The 19,344-nt window shown below is 42.2% G+C and overlaps 2 protein-coding genes across 2 annotated transcripts; one reads left to right on the top strand and one right to left on the bottom strand.

Moving 5' to 3' along the window:
• Positions 1-1,683: 1,683 nt before the first annotated feature.
• On the bottom strand, positions 1,684-14,070 carry ube2ql1 (ubiquitin-conjugating enzyme E2Q family-like 1). Its single transcript, XM_018701444.2, has 3 exons — positions 13,772-14,070; positions 12,372-13,294; positions 1,684-5,362 (listed from the first exon to the last, which is right to left on the bottom strand). The coding sequence occupies exons 2-3, from the start codon at positions 13,074-13,076 to the stop codon at positions 5,231-5,233; spliced, it is 837 nt and encodes a 278-aa protein (XP_018556960.1). The 5' UTR covers positions 13,077-13,294; positions 13,772-14,070; the 3' UTR covers positions 1,684-5,230.
• Positions 14,071-15,839: 1,769 nt separating this feature from the next.
• med10 (mediator complex subunit 10) lies at positions 15,840-18,199 on the top strand. The gene is made up of 4 exons (XM_018701445.2): positions 15,840-16,105; positions 16,195-16,278; positions 16,865-16,967; positions 17,379-18,199. Exons 1-4 carry the CDS (start codon positions 15,984-15,986, stop codon positions 17,472-17,474), a joined length of 405 nt encoding a protein of 134 aa, XP_018556961.1. The 5' UTR covers positions 15,840-15,983; the 3' UTR covers positions 17,475-18,199.
• Positions 18,200-19,344: the final 1,145 nt, after the last annotated feature.

Below are 19,344 nucleotides of genomic sequence, written 5' to 3'. Positions count from 1 at the left end.
TGCTCAGGGATCAATTAATTGGGATATGTCAGCAATGATGATAGCGATGTGTGTGTGTGCTTGTAAGGGTGAGTGTATGTGTGTTCATTTAGTTTTTGCGAATTTGCATAGTTCAGCAGTTAGGAGTGTTGTATAACCTCTGCTGAACATGTGCTGACTAAGACTACATTTTGACATTAGAGTGTGCGCCCGTGTCAGTTTTCATGACCTTACTTTACCCCAGTTTGATTTTTGATTAAACAAACAGGATAGAACATGTTAGTCGATGAGCTGTAGAGGTGCTGGTTTTTTATCTTTGGACACATGGCAGCTAAATGGAATTCAGCCATAATTCATTTCTATCATTTACTCCTGTGTTTTTCCTACTGGGACAGGTCAGAATGTAATTGTTGGTGACAATAGATCAATCCAAGTGCGTCCAGTGGAGTTCAGCTTGTTCAGTTTACTTGATCATTGGCTGGATCACTGCAGAAGAAATGAACCTCAATTTCACTGGAAGAAAATCGAGCTTTCTAACACTGTCACCATGGTTTTTCCTCCTGTTTTAAATGCCCTGCACATCCACACAGCTGGTTTTCAGTTATCTGATTAGTCAGGCTGGAGGTGGGTGGAGCTACCTTGGAATTGTATATGATGTTATTATGTGCTAATAAGGATAAAAGTGGAAATTTGCCATGTCTGAACAGGTGCAACAAAGCTATAAGAGGAGAGTGAGAGAGAGTACAAACCATCATGTCAGTCCTGAGAAAATGTCTAAAAGTGAAAGATTTCTGCATGGCCTATATACAATACAGTATGGATCATAGTGATACATCATCTTGGGTTTTTTTTTATTGTTTTTTTCCATCATTTTTTAGGATTATGATATAATTTTACCCACCACCTTTATTCTTGAGAAAACTGTGTTACAGTGGAGTCCAGTATGACAGGACATGTTGTAACATGTTGTAATGTCATGTCCCTGCCTTACCCAGATTTTCAACACAAATTCTCTAGAAGTGAAAGTAAAAGTTACACAGAAGAAATGTCAGTTATGAGCCCTCATTACAAAGAAAACACATGTCAGTCTGATAACAAATACTAAAATTATAGCTGGTATTTACAATGAATTGATTTGATAAACATTTTAAAGTTAATGTTTGGGGTGCTTGTCATCCTCGCCTGCTGAACTCAATTCTAACTGCATCAAACTACAGGTTGTAAAATAAATGTTTTTTTAATTTTTGATTTTTATTTTAATTTTTTTTTTTTTTACAGAACACATTTACACCTCACAAAACTGTTCCAATGTTCTGTTCAGCTGGACTCCATCCCTAATTTCCCCCCATGACCTGTGAACACTCTTTGGCACATCCACTTACAGGCACCCGTGTCAGATTACAGTGACCACTCCACACACACGCGGCAGGAACACTGTGTTACCATCGAGCTGGAGGCTGTCTGACAAAAGCACAAGAGTAGAGGATGGATGGTTACAGTCTGTCCTTACTGAGGATGTTAGAAACACTATCTTGTTGACTGCAGTAAATGAAAGTAGGACAATGCAGAGGCCAGGCAGAGGACACAGCAGCCTGAAGTGGGTCATTAAAATGTATGTATGTGCAGCGGGGAGGCTCAGATGCGTCCCAGATGTGACATTAGCTCATAATACCCATAAGAAACAAAACCACCAAATCAGCAGAGTTTGAATAAGCTGTAACTTTTATTGCACATTCCTGTTTGGTCTTGCAACGACCTTTCACCTTTTGAAATTTTAAGACCTCGGTCTCGACCAAACACTCGAGTCAGGAGTGGGACGAAGTTGCCCAGAGTTACTGATCACAGGTCAGATTCCCTTGACGAGTTAGATTTGAAGCACAGGGAGGTCGCACTGATCCCAGATCTGTGACTGAGGGGAACTTTAAGTCCAGATCTTTGTGTTGACTGCATTACCCACAAGCCAAATCACTGTCTAGAGCAGGACCAATGGGGAAGGGACAGTAGTGACATCATGGAGGGGACTAGGAAGTATTCAGGGGAGCGTAGGAATTTTCTTTATTCCATTTTGATGCACTCCCAATGAAGGAAATACTCCTTTCATAATCTTGAGGCTTTGAAACCTTTTGTCCTTCTTAACTCCCTGAAATCCCCCCAAATAAACACACCTTTCCCCATCACACAAATACGTAGGCTATCATTCTTAGTAAGATTTTTTTTTTCTTCTCGTTTTCTTGTGACAATACCTGCAACATGCTTCAAATCTTCATTTTGGCAAACCACAAATAAATTAAAACACAAACATTCATATAACACAATGTGACATTTTTAGGACGCTTAGAAAGAAAAAAAAAATACATACAGTACAGAACCCAAAAAAAGAAAAAAAAGACCAAGAAAAGAAAAGCATTTGCATTTTTGTTTTTTCCCCATATTTTTTCTTGCTTTTCTTGAAAAAAGATATACAGTAGCTAGCTACCAATCACGTATCACATGCAGATATAATACAACATAATCAGTTCACCCAGTTAGTGTCTGCAAACTACCAGTCTAAACTATATCACAAAATTATTCTCTTGAAACCAGCAAACACTGAGCTTTTGAGATATTTTGTCTTAATAATAATTCAGTTTACAGTTTTCTCCGCCGACAAGCCAAGAGATCACTATACGATCGACCCTGAAATGACTAGCCAAATTCAAAGAGGACTAACACGCTTTCGTACATGATCACATACCAGATGGTGTGTTGTTGTTTTTTTTCTCTCTTTTTTTTTCATGATGGGAGCGTAACACACATATTTGCACACACATGCACTCACACACAGACGGACATTTGTTATCGACCACAAACACGACACGAGGGGAGGGAAGAGGAAGAGGGTGGGGGGCTTTTTAGATGTAGCGCGGCCCGATCCAAACGTGGCGTGCTGGCAGCGCGGCTTGGCTTCAGCTCAGCGCTTTAAACGCCCTTTGCTCCAGGATTACGGCCGGTGCCTGCTGAGAGCTGACTGGCGTGGAGCTGCTCTTGTACCCCTGTCTCCCCTCACCTAACCCTCTCTCTGCCCTCCCTACTCCTCACCACCCCATCCCTGCGGAAAAAAAAAAAAAAAAAAAAAAACACAGGGCAGGAGCGGGAAGTGAGAAAATGTCAGTGCCGAGCGGGAGGTTTGACATCCTCCATCCTTCTGCTCTCGCTGCTCTTCTCTAATGACGCTCTGCTGAAATGTCAGACCAATTAGCAGCTTTCCCTCTGACATTTAACTGGCAGATAGCAACACAAACACACGAAGAGCCCACTGGACTGGACGGACAGATCTGTCTGTGGCTAGTAGGCGCCCGACTGATTGAGGACGACGCTGCTACAGCCATAGAGTTAATATTAGATGTTTATAAAGTCCTTTTAAAGGTTGGAACTGTGTGTCTCTTAAGTAATCACAGCAGGGCAGCACAAATAATAATCTGTCTTCAGCCATTTTGCGAGCCGCCTGACATTTTCTGAGAAGCAGCCGGTAGTGATCAAAGCTACCCGCAATTCCCTCCTCTCCCTCTGTTCTTCTTCCTCTCCTCTCCCTATTGCCTCTCTTTCAGCAGACATCAATCAGGCCGGCTGTGAGGCGTACACTCATTTAAAGCACCACTCCATCCACGGCAGCACTCGAGCTCCTGTCTGTCTTCATTTGGAGGTGTTTCCGCCATCGCTGAGGCCGCAGGTGGATGCAACGTGTGTGTGTGTATGTGTGCACGCATGTGTGTGCGTGGATGAACTTAATGTGTATGTGAGTGTGAGTGCCTCTGGAGCACAGGTAAATGTCTGAAGTGTGTTTTCGACTGACCTTTAGGTCTTTACATTGATCAGAGACGAGGCTATGTGCATGTATGCCTATTCGCTCGCAACCACACGTGTGTTTACAGTAGTAATAATCAGGAGCTGACACAGACAGTGGAACAAGACAGCGACAAGTAATTTAGCAAAAAAACAGCACTCCCTTTAGGCCTTAGTGTCATTCACAGTAAATCATATTTTTCTCTGTTTAAAGGGTTGTCTCCCTTGCTCACACACATACACACACACAAACACATAGTGAGGCCTGGCCTTCAGCTGTACCATCTGGTATCTAAATCATGGGAATTACAGTCTTCTTCCTCTCCTACACACACACACACACACACACACACACACGATAACATGAAAGTAGAGAGAGAGAAAGAAAGAGGTGATTGACTGTCATTCTACTTATCATACATAGTCTCTGCATAAAGCAACGTGTGACAGTTTTTTTTTTTTCTCCATTAGAAATCAATATCCATCTACGCAACAGTGAGCTCTAAATTTAGCCACAAGAGACGGAGAGAAAGAAAGAGAAACAAAGTGAACGAGCGAGCCAAAGAAAGAGACAGAGAAAGAGAGAGAGAGAGCACAGCTCCATGTAAATTACAATCTTCATGTTGCATTGAACTGTGAGCAACGGCACAGTCGAAAGAAAGGGGAAATGGAGGAGTGAATGAGTGAGTATAAACGCCAGTGCGCTGCCCGTCTATTAAACATTAACAGCTTCATTTACATGTAAATGACCCGACAGCTACAGAGAGAGATGGTGGGAAGTAATGCCAGTTCATTGCTAAAGAGAAGAGGGGAGCGATGGAAAGAGAGGAGAGGATGGGATGGTGAGAAGGGGGCGGGGGGGTCTCCTTCATTTAGTAGTCTTTCACATGGGTGGAAAAGTCCACACTGTTCGATTTGTCCGACTGCACGTGCATGGGTGTGTGTTGGAAAAAAAAAAAAAGAACAAAAAGAGAAATGCACCAACAGTAACGCACACTCTGATGCACGTGCACACACTCCTGGCTGATGTCCGATGCAGTGACAAACATACAAACACATACACACACACACACACACACACACACACAGACACAACTCCCTCTCAGGCCTTTCCAAAGTGGGGGAAAGAATCTCCCTGGGTGAGAGGGAGGGGGAACGAAAGTCTCCTCTTGGTGGACCGGGGGGGGAGGGGGGGGTGACGATGATGACGGTGCGTCTGCTCTCCAAGAGTTTTGGTGGAGATGGAGGAGGAGAAAAATTCAAAAAAGAACAACACAGACACACAAAACCGAAAAAGAAACTCTTGAGTGAAAACAGCAAAAGGTAAAGATGAGAGATTGTTGAGTTAGCGTGGTGTGTCGTTTTGCGTGTCGGGGCTAGCTGGGTTTATCCGGCTAGCGCGGGAGTCAGGGGGTTGGCGGGCGGGCGCTCAGCCGTCGGACACGGGCGGGGACACCCAGCCGTACTTCTCGTGGGTCTTCACCAGGGACTTGAAGGTGGCCTCGGCTTCCTTACGGCTGAACGCTTTCTTGGACTTCCCTGCTTTCCTACATATACGTCCCTGTGAGGACATACAGAGAGAGAGAAGGGGCGGGGGTCAGAGGGAAATAAGGTTAGTCTCAGTATTTCCAAATCCTGGCTACACCCCTGCATGAAAGTATTACAAGAGGCTATTTTCACACAGTACATTTGTTTGTCTGGCTGTCTGTTGGGAAAAAAACATCAAATTATGAATGAATTTTCATAAAATGGTGAATGAATTAGGTGATGAATGTAGTTTTGTTTAGTGACTTCACTTAAACTTTAAAGCCACTATGTGTAGAGTTCTAGGTGATTGCAGCATCTATTTAAAGCTGCAACTAACAAATATTTTCACGATTAATTAATTAATCTGTGAATGATTAATTGTTTGGACTGTACAATGTCATCGACAGGTGAAAAATGGCTATCACAGTTACCTAAAGCCAAAGGTGACATCTTTGTTTTGTCTGACTAATGGTCCAAAACCCAAAGGTATTCAGGTTACAACAACATAAATCAGAGAAAAGCATATAGTCTAGTTTTTGTTTACAGGAAAATCAAACAATCCTAGAGAAAACTGACACAGCTTTACGTTTCTTTCAGCCCTTTCTTCTCCTGTCATCCTAGATGCTCTCATTGGACAGTGCCAAAGAACAATATTTTGTAAAAACTGGGGAAAATAAAGGGCAAATGTAAAAATATTATTTGTATCTGATCTGGATTCACATTGTCAGATCAAAAGAAAGATGGTTCTCTTGTTCACAACTGCCGAAAAAACTGTTTCCAGACAAAATGTAGACAGACAAAGACACAGCCCACACGTGCACATGGATGAACCGGACGGTGAATGCACAGCCGCAGGGGAGATGTCAACAGGACAAGTGATCTGAATGCAGGTTGACCAACATAAGATCAATGTTTAAAGGCAGGGAAAGGGCTTTTAAGATGTCAGGTTCAATCAGAAGTGAAAATATACCCTCCACTACACTGGGCAACGGGGGAGACAAGCGAAGACCAGAACGAACCGCTGCACTAAATGATGAAAAGGTTGTACATGTGACAGAAAATAAATATGTGAGCGTGTAACCTTCTTGCGCTCAGCATGAAAAGCAGCTCACTCAGAGCACCATGACTCCTGACTTAGACATTTTCACGCAGGCACCTTGCTGGAACCCCCCCCCCCTCCCTCTTTCACACACTGGGACTAATAATAAACGTGGGATAACATGGGGTGGTGGGGGGAAGAGAGGTGTGGGTGTTGCCTGTGACGATAAAGCTCCTTATTCTGTTGTTGGCAGCGGTGCTAAGTCTCCCCTGAAGAAGAGTGCGTGGGAAGATGAATAGAAAAAGAAACAACTGTCTTCACATTGAAAAGCAAACGCTCAGATAGATACACAACCACGACAACAGAGCTACGACAAAGGCGTGATTCATACGGGTTTCAGTAGAAAGTGCACCATTTCACATTTAAAAATCACTTCAGAAAAACAGGAACATCATAAAGGGAAGGTCCTGACAAGCTGGTCATACTGCAGCTATGGTTAAATTTGTTCTGTGGTTGGCTCACTAGGTACTACCCTGCAGCTGTGTAATATGTCAGGTACTTTACTGTATTTGTTTGTACACGCTCTGTAACATTGCACCACTTCGCTCTACCCAAATGTTTCTTGGCAGGGAGAAAATGGCACAGAGGACACTCCGCTCCACTGAAACCAATACTAATGAAATTCTTTCAGATGGTGAGCCCCCCCGCATTCTGCACTGCAGTACAGAGAAATGCCCTTATATTATTACACATCCATTGGCTGCGCCTTAATCCTTTCTGCCCTGATTTTCAGGTGGAAAACACTGGATAAATGGAGCTGTTATTCCACAGATGAGGACTCAGGGGTTGGCCGTTGTTATATAGCGATACACTGTGATCAACTTTTTAATCTTTTTCCTCTGTTTCACTCTCTGGTGGAATCATTAGGTATTTTGGGAAGTGTGGTTACAAGGGGTTATGTGCCGCACTATTAGTTACTGATCCTGGCCAAGATCTAATCTTACAACTAGTGGTTTAATGACAGATAATACACTGCCAACTGTTTTTACTGGAACTATTTCTAAATCCAAAACTATTTACCTAGATAATGCTGGAGAGAAAAAGTACATTGTTTCACTTGTAATTTGGATTAATTAAGACAGTTTTTAAAGCAGGTGAAACATCGCACTTGAGATGAGTTGTTTCAGTGCTAAATAAGCTATTTTAGCTTGACTAGCTTTAGCTATTCACTGCAGTCTTAAAACTGCCTTATTTCACAACCTTGTCAATTCATCCAGGAAAAAGCAATCTCTGAACTCGCTGATTTGTATATTTGGGGACAAATAAATAATGTCTACTGATATTTACAGTACAAACATGTTACAATATGACTAGCAAACTGTCAATGGCTGATTTTCTTTCCTTTTGTTTTTTTTTTTTTGTTTCTATCTAGTTAACAGTGGCTGAGCAAAAGGTGGATTCTGGGACTACATTTTTGTGCTGCGTGCTTCTCCATGCTATGAGATACACCAAATGCAACCCAATTTTAATTCCCTACTCTCATGACATCTGATGGATGATCACTATGTCCTATTGCGTACTTGCTCTGCTATTTTGGGTCAAAAGTGATGCAGGGGATAAAGGGAGATGAGGTGATAACATTGAATGATCTGGAGATTAGGGTTACAGTTTCCATTCCTGTAGCAACACTGGCCTCATTTCACTGTGAGGCTTAGCAGCACTCACACTCTCTCTCACTTTGTCTCTCTGTCTCTCAGACAGGCACATTTTGAGGAGCTCATCCTGTTATTTCTCCTTGTATTTTAATCTATATTGAAATCAGTCCTTGTTACGCATGTCCACTATGACAAATGCAGACATGAAATACTTCAAATGAAGTCAGACAGTTGAAACAAGGCAAAATACGGCTGATATCACTGCCAGCAAGGAAACAATGACATGATTTTGATGTTGATTAGGACTCGAAACAAAAAACTTTCCCATCATGTGGGATTTTTTTCCACTTGTTTTGTAATGTCTCAATGAGTGACTCATTCAGAGATATTACATGCAGCGTCACTTGGGGATGTACTTTCTGTTCCTCTCTTTTACAAAGGCACATTAAAAGACAACCTCCTCTTTTCTCAAACAACTTTTCCACCCAGCCGTTAAAATGGAAAACAAACCGACACCTAGGCAGGGCTGCCTGAAACCTGCTCAGCCTCTCTGTGCAGCCAGGAGCCTGTAATACAGATTACCCAGGCTGACAAACAAAGATAATGCACTGGTTGGCTGCTGTCAGAGAGCATTGGGGAAAAGCTGGGATATGTTGTTCTCTTCTCAGATCACATGCAGCCTCATTATCCATGCATATCTTCACATCCCGCCATATGGAAGCTGTCACCACCTCAAGATGGCGGCTGCCTTGGATTGATATTGCTATGGCAATTGGCCACTGTTAAAGAGGTGTGATTACCGCGGTGATCGATAGCAGGGAGCAATGTACCCTCAGCTGAACACAGTGTTGTCATTAAAGCAATCACTGTGAGCATCATGTACTTGTTTTTACACACAATGGCTGGCAATTTCTCACTGGTTTGTTCCCTATGGAGAGAACATTGGGCAGTGGGTGTATGTAAGAACAAATTAGATAGACTGAGTTTGTATACACCTACGCTGAAAACAGTGCACGAGTTAGAGAAAGCAACAGAGTCAGACAGGAATTGAAAATCAGCTTGAGAGTGTGTGTATTGATTAACGAGCCCATACAAAAGTCTGTGACTCCAGCTTGAAAAGGGGAAATTGAGCATTAATTAGCGCCATTGTGCTCGCAGTCATCTACAAGAATGGCTCGCTATGACGCATCATCCAAAGATGGACGGAGAGAGAAAGTAAAAATATCTGCTCGTGAGGGAAAGAGTGGGCAAACAAAAGAGTGTGTGTGTGTGTGTGTGTGTGTGTGTGTGTGTGTTGCAGTTCAGCTGAGTGAGCGCCCCGGGCGGCCTATACAGTGCCATGTCAGTGTTTATCTATTTCAGCTAAGCGCTCGCTCGTCGAGAGAGGGACACACTCGTGTAAAGTGGCTGCTGGGTAATTGTGTGAATGGAAATCAGTCAATGGGCAGAGCAGGGAAGGCCCCAGTGCATGTTGGGAAGCATCTCTGGGGGTGAGAGGGGGTGGGATTGCATAACTAAGACATGTGCTTAAAAGGGGCTGGGATAAACAAACAGGGATCAATGTCATCATCATCATCCTCATCAGATCAGTAAGGAGAGCCCCGTGGGTACTGATGGGACTGATGGCAGGGTCATTATAGGGTAATGCCACTGTTTGTTTGTTTTTTTTTTTTTTGTTTATGTTATTAGTCTTGGTTCCTCTTGCCTTTTTCATCTTTACTCCGTATACAAAATTTACTTCAACAGCACAATGGAATCCACCACAGAAAACAGGAACCTTTAAAGGGGCACTCCACCATTTTTACACACAAAGTTCAGTTTAGTCATCACAAGTAGTATCACTCAAAATGTGAAAGTTACGTAATGTCGCCTGTGGCTCTGGAGGAAGTTTTTTAAAATACCCTGACGATGTCATGGTGTGAGTTCCCAAACTTTAGTGGAATAACATATAACATCACTGGAAATCCCTGTAAATTTAGTTTTGGAATTAGGGTTTTTTTTGTCTTAAATGTGGATCTGCAACTGATGAAAATTCATTATCCATTAATCTGCCAATTATATTTTCACTGTTTAGTCTATAAAATGTGGGGGAAAAATTAGAAGAAGTGCCTGCAGTGCAAACTGGAGGACACAGGTTATACCCAGTATTAAATGTACCACTGGTGTATTGTCTAAACACTGCTGTACAGACAACAATACAGCAGCGCAGATCAATTTCCAGATTGGCTCAGACCACAAAGACGCCTACAGAGAACCTGATGCTGAGTTTGTCCGTACTACACAGCTGTTTTCTACCACCTGCAAAGCACTGTGGGAGTAAATTCACTACAGACAAGATAAATTACACTGTAACTGTGATTGTCTTAAAGTTGGAAGATAAGTATCTGAAGGCCAGACTGATAATCGCTTCTGTCAAACCTCTTAAAATCTGTCCTCATCTCAGCCTCTGTGATTGTGTGTGTGTGCTCACATCTGCAGGTGAAGACAGTGTGTAACTATGTTGACTTTCACCTCACCACTTTGTCACTGCATGTATCCTCTCACCCTAAAAATAGGGAGGGAGCTTCTAAACAAGCCGCGGTGCTACTGTCGCAGCGACCCAGTGCCCAAGGGTGAATAAATATATTCTGTGGTTAGGTTTATATATAGTTCTGTGTATTCAGTTTTGTCATAATGCGTGAGAGACGAGCGCATCTCCCAGAAAATTAGGACATGAAACACATGCAAGTGCCTGTGTACACACACATCCACAAAAGAAGCAAACAAAGAGATAAAGAGATGCACGCACACACACACACACACACACACACACACACACAGGAATAATTAATCAATATTGTTTCCATTAGCAAACTGGAGAAGGATAGACACTGCACCATAATTAGGGAGCACTGCAGAGCTGCTAGCTCATCTCCTCAAGCAGCAAATCAAGATAACACACACACACACACACATTTTCCTCTCTCTCTGCCTTTGGGTACAGTTTTTACATGACCTCTCTTGATAACAGATGCTTAATGAGCACAGATGACTCTGGAATAATGTTAAGTTATATCATCAAAGACAAAAAAAAAACACTAAGGGTTGGGGCTTGGGTAGGGCAGGAGAATCCAGTGACAGTTTACATAAGGTCTCCAGCCACCTCGCTGTCATACAGCTGACGTCAAAAGCCAGAGAGTGAGTGAGGTGAGGTGAGATGAAATGACTGGGGAATGACATGAAAGTGAGCATTAGAAAAAAACATTAGAAAACAAAGATTCCTATCTGGATGGAAAATAGAAAATCTAGTCAGAGTTAAACGATTATAGCCTGGAGTGCATTTAGAGATGCAGCTATTTCCATTGGATTTGTGGAGCTGCTGCTGCTGCTGCTGCTGCAGTGCATTGAGAATGTGAAAAACAGATTTGACAGGATTACATAATCCAGTCCGTCTAAGTCACTGAGGACTGCTGGTAGGTAGGCTACCTGCTGTCTCCATTTATCCATCTGTCTTTTCTATCCATCACCATGCTTTGCACGTGTTGAACACTTGTCCTATTCCTCTTTTAGAATAATCTGATAGGAGTTCAGCTATTGTGACAATGGCTGGACGGGGACTTTTCCACTGCACAGCAGCGAGTCTTTGTTGTCAAAGGAAGCTGATTTATGTAGGCGATAAAAGGAGAGCAAACCGGGGACTGCAGAGAGGAGCTGGCATCAAGGAGATACTGAGCGTTACACTGCATGAAATGGCCGCCGTAAAGACACATAAAGATTAATAACATTCACAATCATGGGTTTGCTTATAGCAGAGAGGAGGGGGGGGGGGACTGGAGGCCTGAGGTATTACAGTGCAGACCTACAGCTCACAGAATGGTATAAATAGGCTACAGGTGCAGAATATACACCAGTCTTCCTGAATAATTTCATCTTATAATGATAATTTTCCTTAAAAATAGAAAGTAATAAAAGTAAGTAGTAACAGTATTCCCGTTTGTTTCTACAAACATGCCCACTAGTGTCCAAAAATGACACATGATTCAATAATTAAAAGCTGATTCCCATTAGAAACAGATGGGAATACCAGAAACACATCCATATTTTATAACTGCATTAAAAGAAATTAGGATTTAAAACTTATATAGGACAGAAAGCCGTGCCATGGTGGACATACAGTGCGTTACGTGTGTGCGTAAAGGCAGTTTTACACGTTAATTACGCATGACGCGTGAATGTCTAATGGAATTGCTCACATCCAGTGCGTGTCATGGCTGAAAATAAATGTAGCGGAGATGATGAACATGCCGAATGGTTGATGATATTCCAAGCAAGGACCCTCACCCACCAGCCCCCCTTCCACATCCCCTCACCTGTCCTTTTACGAGGCTGGCCGCGAACTGCCTCATGACCGCCTCCACCGTATAGGCGCTGGACCATCCGCGGGGGGTCAACAGCTCCATGCATATGGCCCCGCCGTCCAGCACGTAGCCGTTCTCCAACCGGGGCGTCAGGACCCGCATGAACGGCGGCGAGAAGGGGAAATTGTCGGGAAAGGTGACGTTGAGCAGTATGAACTCGGTGCAGGTCTCCTTCATGTCCTGCCACAGCGCCGAGTCCTTGTCCACCTGGTGCAGCTTGACGTTCCAGTCATACAGGTTGTCCTCCACCAGCTCCACCGTGATGAAGTTGTCCCCTAACCTCCTGATCTCCTGTAGCTCCTTCATCAGCCTCCGCGTCCGGACCTGGGTGCAGTGTTGCCGGTGAGGCGCCAGCGGTGCTATCGATGAGGCACTGGTCGCTTTACTCCCGCCTCCTCCCGTCTGCTGCTTCTCCTTCGCATCCTTGCCCTGCTTATCCTTGCCGGTCGGCTTGTCCTTGCCGTGCTGGTCCAGCTTCCTCGCCTTAATCTCCGGGGTGCTCAGGATGTTGGTCTCGTTGGCGGTCTGACAGTGCTTGTTGGCGTTGTTTTTCTGGTTCCCTTTGGTGCCCTTTAACGAGCCCTGGTGGTGCTTCGGGTCCTCGGTGTCTCGGTCGTGCAGACGGATAAGACCGATCTTCCGCAGTAGGGTGGCCATAATTTTTTACAGATCAATATTTCTCCGCCGATCCCCCCGCACAGGGGCGAGATTCTCCCTTTCGAGTAGGTTCCCGCTCGCACAGACGACCTTTATTGACGCTGATTATTAACCTTGTTGTACCGCAATCCCCCCTCCGTTCACTGCAGCCTCAGGATGAACACAACCGGGGAGCCTGTGCTGGTTTCTCCTCAGTGCATCATCTCGACACGGCTCGACTACGGTCAAAAACAATGAGACAGCAGATGAAGGCGAGGTTAGATGAATATTCACTTACTGACAACACAAAAAGACTTGGTCGTAACAGATCAATGGAATTCGGTCATTTTTTCCCCGCAAGTGGATCATGACTGTGACTGCAGTTGTTCAGTTAAAGGACGATGCATTACGCAGAAGCACTGAGGTGAGCTCATAATACATTTTAACAGAAGGGTGCATACCATGTTATCAAAGGGAAACACGGGCAACGGGAATATCCTGTAGGAAAATTAGAAAGGGAACCATACAGGCTACAGGACGGTGTATTATCACAGAGGATACAAGTAACCGATGAAGGTGACTATAGGATGTCTACGTTCAAAACACACATAACCTACACTATGAGTACCTAACGTAAGAACACCATAGGTTTCTCTTAACATGTCTTCTCCTGCCCACACAGACCCAGCAGCGATCCGACAGTAAACCGTGCTTACCGTATCTTAGACGGGTAAAATCCGGAGTATGTCCGTGTTATGTTCCCGCTGTGTGTAAAAAAAAACCCTGCACGAAGAAATGGCTCCACCATCCAGTAGACCTGCCGTCGATGAGAGCTGCAGTGTGGGAGAGAGGGAGAAGCCTCTGATGTGTGTGTGTGTGCAGCTGCGGCAGCTCCAGCTTTAATGCAGCCCAGGTCGAACCAGCCCCCGGTAATGCCTCTCAGCCTGTCTGTTCGCACCGGCGAAGAGGCGCTCAAACGATACGGCGTTTCAAAATAAAAGCACCCCAGTTAGGATTAAGTTCAAGGAAAACTCAAGAACCTTATGGAGAAATATGCCTTACATAAGATTACAGCACTGACATAGAAATCAGCCAAGTTACTAAAGTTATTGCCTTCTCCTACACCTACATGTTTACTGCTACATAAACTTAATGATTATTGGATATAAAATGAAAATGGACAACATGAAACACAATATTATGTTATGTCTGCTAGGGAAAAAAGAGGATGAACAACCCCTTGCAAAATGTAGGTTTTACGGTATAAAAATAACAAAAAGACAAATAACATCTGTAGAAGAAACAATGGAAATGTGAAATATTAGTTAAACCATAAAGAGCAGTTCCACAGCCATCAAACAAAGGTTTGCTGAGAGAAAAATAGCATAATTTATAATAAAGATTAAACTGTGATAATACTGTATTCCACACATAAACTGTTGCTGTAATTCTTAAATGTTTGGATTTGGGGACTAAATTATCTCTTTGCTGTTAATATAACATTACTATACTACTAACATTACTATAACATGTAACAATACTTTTATTTTGAAGGTTTATGGCATATTTCCTGTTTTGTTCTGGATAACTCTGGGTAGCTTGGTGTTCCTGTGTTTAACAGAATAGAGACTTGGCAGGTTTGAGACGCCAGAGGAATCTTACCTCAACTTCATCTCTTTCACTTTCAGTCTCCCATTTACAATAAATACAGGCGGTTTTCCTTCTTTTCCCAGATTACTGAGAGACTGAATATTCAAATATGAGGGCAAACTACAATCTTCAGTCTATAATGTTTGGACTATAACTATGAGGACATGTATTATTCAGAAAACATATTAAGATGTGCAAGCTTTATTTCACAGAGAATAATGGACTAAATGAATGCTCTTGTTTCTAATTCCCCTTCTTTTTTATTTACAAATATATATATAATATATATACAAAAAAGTCTAGTATTGGAACACAAGTCTGTTAGCGAGATATTATATTTTTACAGAACTCTTTTAAGAGCAGAATGAAGGTGAAGGTCTGAAAACACCACTGACACTACAATTGACTCGAAACATGTACAGTAGTTATTAGCAGTAATTTCAGTCCCACGTGAATGGATGAGGTTACAATTATTTTCTTAAATAATAACCTGGAGTCAGGAAATGGTACAACTGCAGTCCCTTGACCTAGCTTTGTCAGACTTGGGCTTCATAGTTCCCTCAATAGGTATAATAGTATAGGTCTGTGCTATTAAATACAGCTATTAATTGCAGGATAATATTTCTATTTCTATTTAACATATGCCCATGACGTCTTTTAACATATCACCAACATATCTGTAAGTCAGAAGTGAGTACATTGTGCTGTATGTGCATGTTTTGGCTATTAACACACATTACCATATCCCATTGTAAATTTCCCCATCGTGGGACTAATAAAGGATTATCTTATACATAGAATTGATACAATAAAGCTTGAATCATGCTGGCTTTGAAACAGCACTGCACTTTTTCAGTTTGAGGATTTTCATGATAGACTACCATAACCGATATGGGACATATTTATTGACATAATTAATCTGCAGTGTTATTTAAATAAACACGCTGTTTACAATCGCTATAGGAGCTGTAGACGTAGTGCGGTTACTGTTACTCCGCAGTACTAAGAACAGTTCTTGACAAAGAAGCCTCTTCTCAACTGGCAGCACGACACTTTGATGCTTTGATAGTCAGAAAACGATAGCCTGTCATTGGCTGTTACCTAGGTAGCAAAACAGCACCCACAGTGATTGGCTGTTGTATTGCCGTAAAGTATTTCGGCGTTGTGGCTGTCGTATTGTCGGTGGCTAACAGTAAACAGCGATAATTTTACCAAGCGATTCTCCCAAACCGTATAATTTCTGTTTATATTTAGAGTTTTCGGTAACAGTTAATTAACATGGCTGAAAAATTTGATAACCTGGAGGAGCATCTGGAGAAATTTATCGAGAATATTCGACAGTTGGGAATCATCGTCAGCGACTTCCAGCCCAGCAGCCAGGCAGGACTCAACCAGAAACTGTGAGTCATGTTTTACTCTTAGCTCGTTAACACAGTATCGGACTGTAAATAAGCATTGTATAGACCCGTTCTGTTGCTTTTCTTCTCAGCAATTTCATGATATCTGGTCTACAAGACATTGAGAAGTGCCGTCAACAGCTCCATGAGATCAACGTACCGCTGGAGGTCTTTGAGTGAGTCCTTTCTGTTCTATTAATGTGCCTGTCCGGCTTTATTACTTGTATTGTCCCCTTTTCTTTACACCTCTCCTTTCCTCTGTCATTGCTGGGTTACATACATAAACATTGTTGTATTGAGAGAATCCATTTAGTTCGGTGTTAAAACCATACCAAACCCCATTCGAAAATCTCACAATTTTCATTTTCAGTCTTTCTACGCAGATCTGATAATGTTACATGCCTCTTATTAATTATATTATTGTTTGCTGAACACCACTTTAGTATTCGGCATAGTCATATTACAAAACAACATTTACACCCGTCAGAATTGGCTCACTTTATCTGTTGCCACTCTGTATAGTGTATTGTATTTGGGTGGAGAATTGCAGAAATACTGTATAATAAGCAAACAAAACCTTTACTCAAATAAATAAGTAGATGATAAGCCACATGAGAAAGTAAAAATCATCCAACTTTGGAGCCTCATGTACTATGGAATGTGCCATTGCTAAAAGCTATGCAAAAGCTTTAGGTAATGGAGTTGATAATAAGTTTATCTGTGCTTCATGGCTTCAGCTGGTATTTTGCCCTGTGTTTGTAGATACATCGACCAAGGTCGAAACCCTCAGCTGTACACCAAGGAATGTCTGGAGAGAGCCTTGGCGAGGAACGAGCAGGTCAAAGGGAAGATTGATACTATGACAGTAAGAGATAATGCCAGGGTCACTTACATTCCTCACAAATCACACTACATGAATAAACATAGCCTTCAAAATATTTCTCTGATTAAATGCTCCTAACCATGTTTTGGACTTTGCAAGAAGAGCCCTCTCAAGGATTGTACTCATTATACAAAGAACCATGAGATGGCCCTCTCTGTTATAGTGGCCTTGTTCATTGATGATAAATGATTTGTCCTTGGACACAAATCCTTTTATGCTTCAGTAGGAGCTCTGCTCCGCAAAACAGTTGTTGAAGTTTATTTTCTGTTCAGTTGTGTCCAACATTTCTATGGTCTTAAGTTACTATTTCTTAAATGTACACTAGTTCAGTCACTAAGCAGTAATAAAGCAATAATAAACTAACCTCTACTATTGTATTTTCTTTTCCTACAGAAATTCAAGAGCCTTCTAATCTCAGAGCTCAGTAAAGTTTTTCCAGAGGAAATGGCCAAGTATAAGGCTATACATGGAGAAGATGCTCCCTCCTAGTGGCCCCTGCACCATGACCCCTGACCTTTTACCTGTGACCCTCTAATTGAAAGCCTGGATGGAGTTTGACCAAGCAGGATCCTCTGTGGGTGCCAACAGAATATGAAAATACCCAGTCATTATTTTTCATAAATGTTGGGATGCTGTTGCTGACCAATATCCTGAGGGAGAATGTTTTCTTTCTGCTCAGCAACATGACTCAGCCAAATCCCTCATCTTCTTTTCATTTCTAAACTTCATTTAAAGGAATACAAATCAAGAGCAAATATATGGGAGAACTGGAGAGGAGAAACAAATAGTTTTCTGTGCTGGGTTGTTCTGTTGCCAGGAGACACATTTGTTTTTATGTCTCTGTTGATGCATGGACACTGAGATAGGAGCAGAATATTTCTACAACTCCCAACTGGACAGACGAAAATGTTTAGAGCTGTGTGGTGCCTGTCTGATTCTGCATCATCAAATGTACTCCATCAGTTGTACATACAGTGTATTTATACTCTTCCACCTTTTGTATTGCTTCCTAGTCATTCTGCAACATGCATTTGTACCACACACAGTTCATAACATTTTGTATGAAGCTCAGGTTTCTAATGGCCATGATAACTGAATGCAAATGTTATTTGATGGTACTTCTGTACCTGATCCTGGACATGGTCAGAAATCCACTCTTTATTTGTAACTTGTTTGTATTATGATGTTTGTTAATAAATGATCCTGATATTGTGCTTTGTCTTTTTTGTTACAGTGGAAATCTAACATTGTTTTGATAGCATTGTTTTGAATAGAAGTATTGAAACAAATAAGTTTCACACAAGATGTTTGTGTGCTTCAAATTATAGAATCTATTTATTCTAAAAATGTGTTAGATGTGTCAGTGGACCACCTGCAGACTTGACCTGCATGGACATGATGAGGTATCAGTGATGTGTTCTGGGTCATTCAGCTCAAGTGGCTTTTCCGGAATGTCTCGTATTGTAACTATATACACTGCCTGTGTAAGTGTGTGTTTACCTATCTACAGTATAGGATAGGAACGGGTGTCCTAGAAACAGACAGGGCTGCGTCATCAGGCAGGTCGCACCCCAACACGCCTCCCGCTGCTGAGGCCTAACCATTGCGTCACGCCCCTCTGACCCTGGAGGCCAATCCTCTGGGACAGAAGGAGGGAAATGATCCCTGTTATTGGTTTGTGATCTGCGTTTCAGGGTAATTCAGACAGCCCTTGTCCCTCGCTGACACTCTTCCCTGAGGATTTCCGAATATGCGTCTCATTTAGTCAACCATGGCTTAGTGAGCCAGCCTCCACCTTTTATTGGAGGAGGAGGAGAGGAGAGGCCATATTTCAAAGATATAGAGGTCTGTTTCTTATTTGGTCTCTCAGCCGATTCACATTATATTAACTAACTTATAATGCTCACAGTATATACAACATCTAAAATTCTCCTATTCCATTAACCACGGTTAATACTGAACATGTTTCCGTGGCTTATTAACATTATACTCTTCTCAGCCTTACTTCTGCATGGAACTCTCACACCTGTATAATGAATAGGAAGTAGCTTAGTTTAACACAAAGACTGGAAACCATGGATGTATAATAAGGACTGGATATCAGACTCAAAGATGGTGCCCAAATTTCTCGCTCAGCACATAAGCCAAAAAAGTCTCTGGCCTCTGATTTTGCTCCAGAGGAATAATGATACTAATGCCAGCACATGATTTCAATGTGTGTACTTTTTTATTTGTATGCATCATTTAATTCCATGTTCATACAACCAATATTAAAGCATTTAATCTTTTGATTAGTGTCTTTAAATTGTAATTTAATCCGCTGTGATTAAAAAACCAAACATGAAATAGTCAAAGGGTG

Source organism: Lates calcarifer, linkage group LG3 (genome assembly GCF_001640805.2).
Source record: "Lates calcarifer isolate ASB-BC8 linkage group LG3, TLL_Latcal_v3, whole genome shotgun sequence".
Classification (NCBI taxonomy): domain Eukaryota; kingdom Metazoa; phylum Chordata; class Actinopteri; family Centropomidae; genus Lates; species Lates calcarifer.
This window is presented reverse-complemented; position numbering and strand designations above follow the sequence as displayed.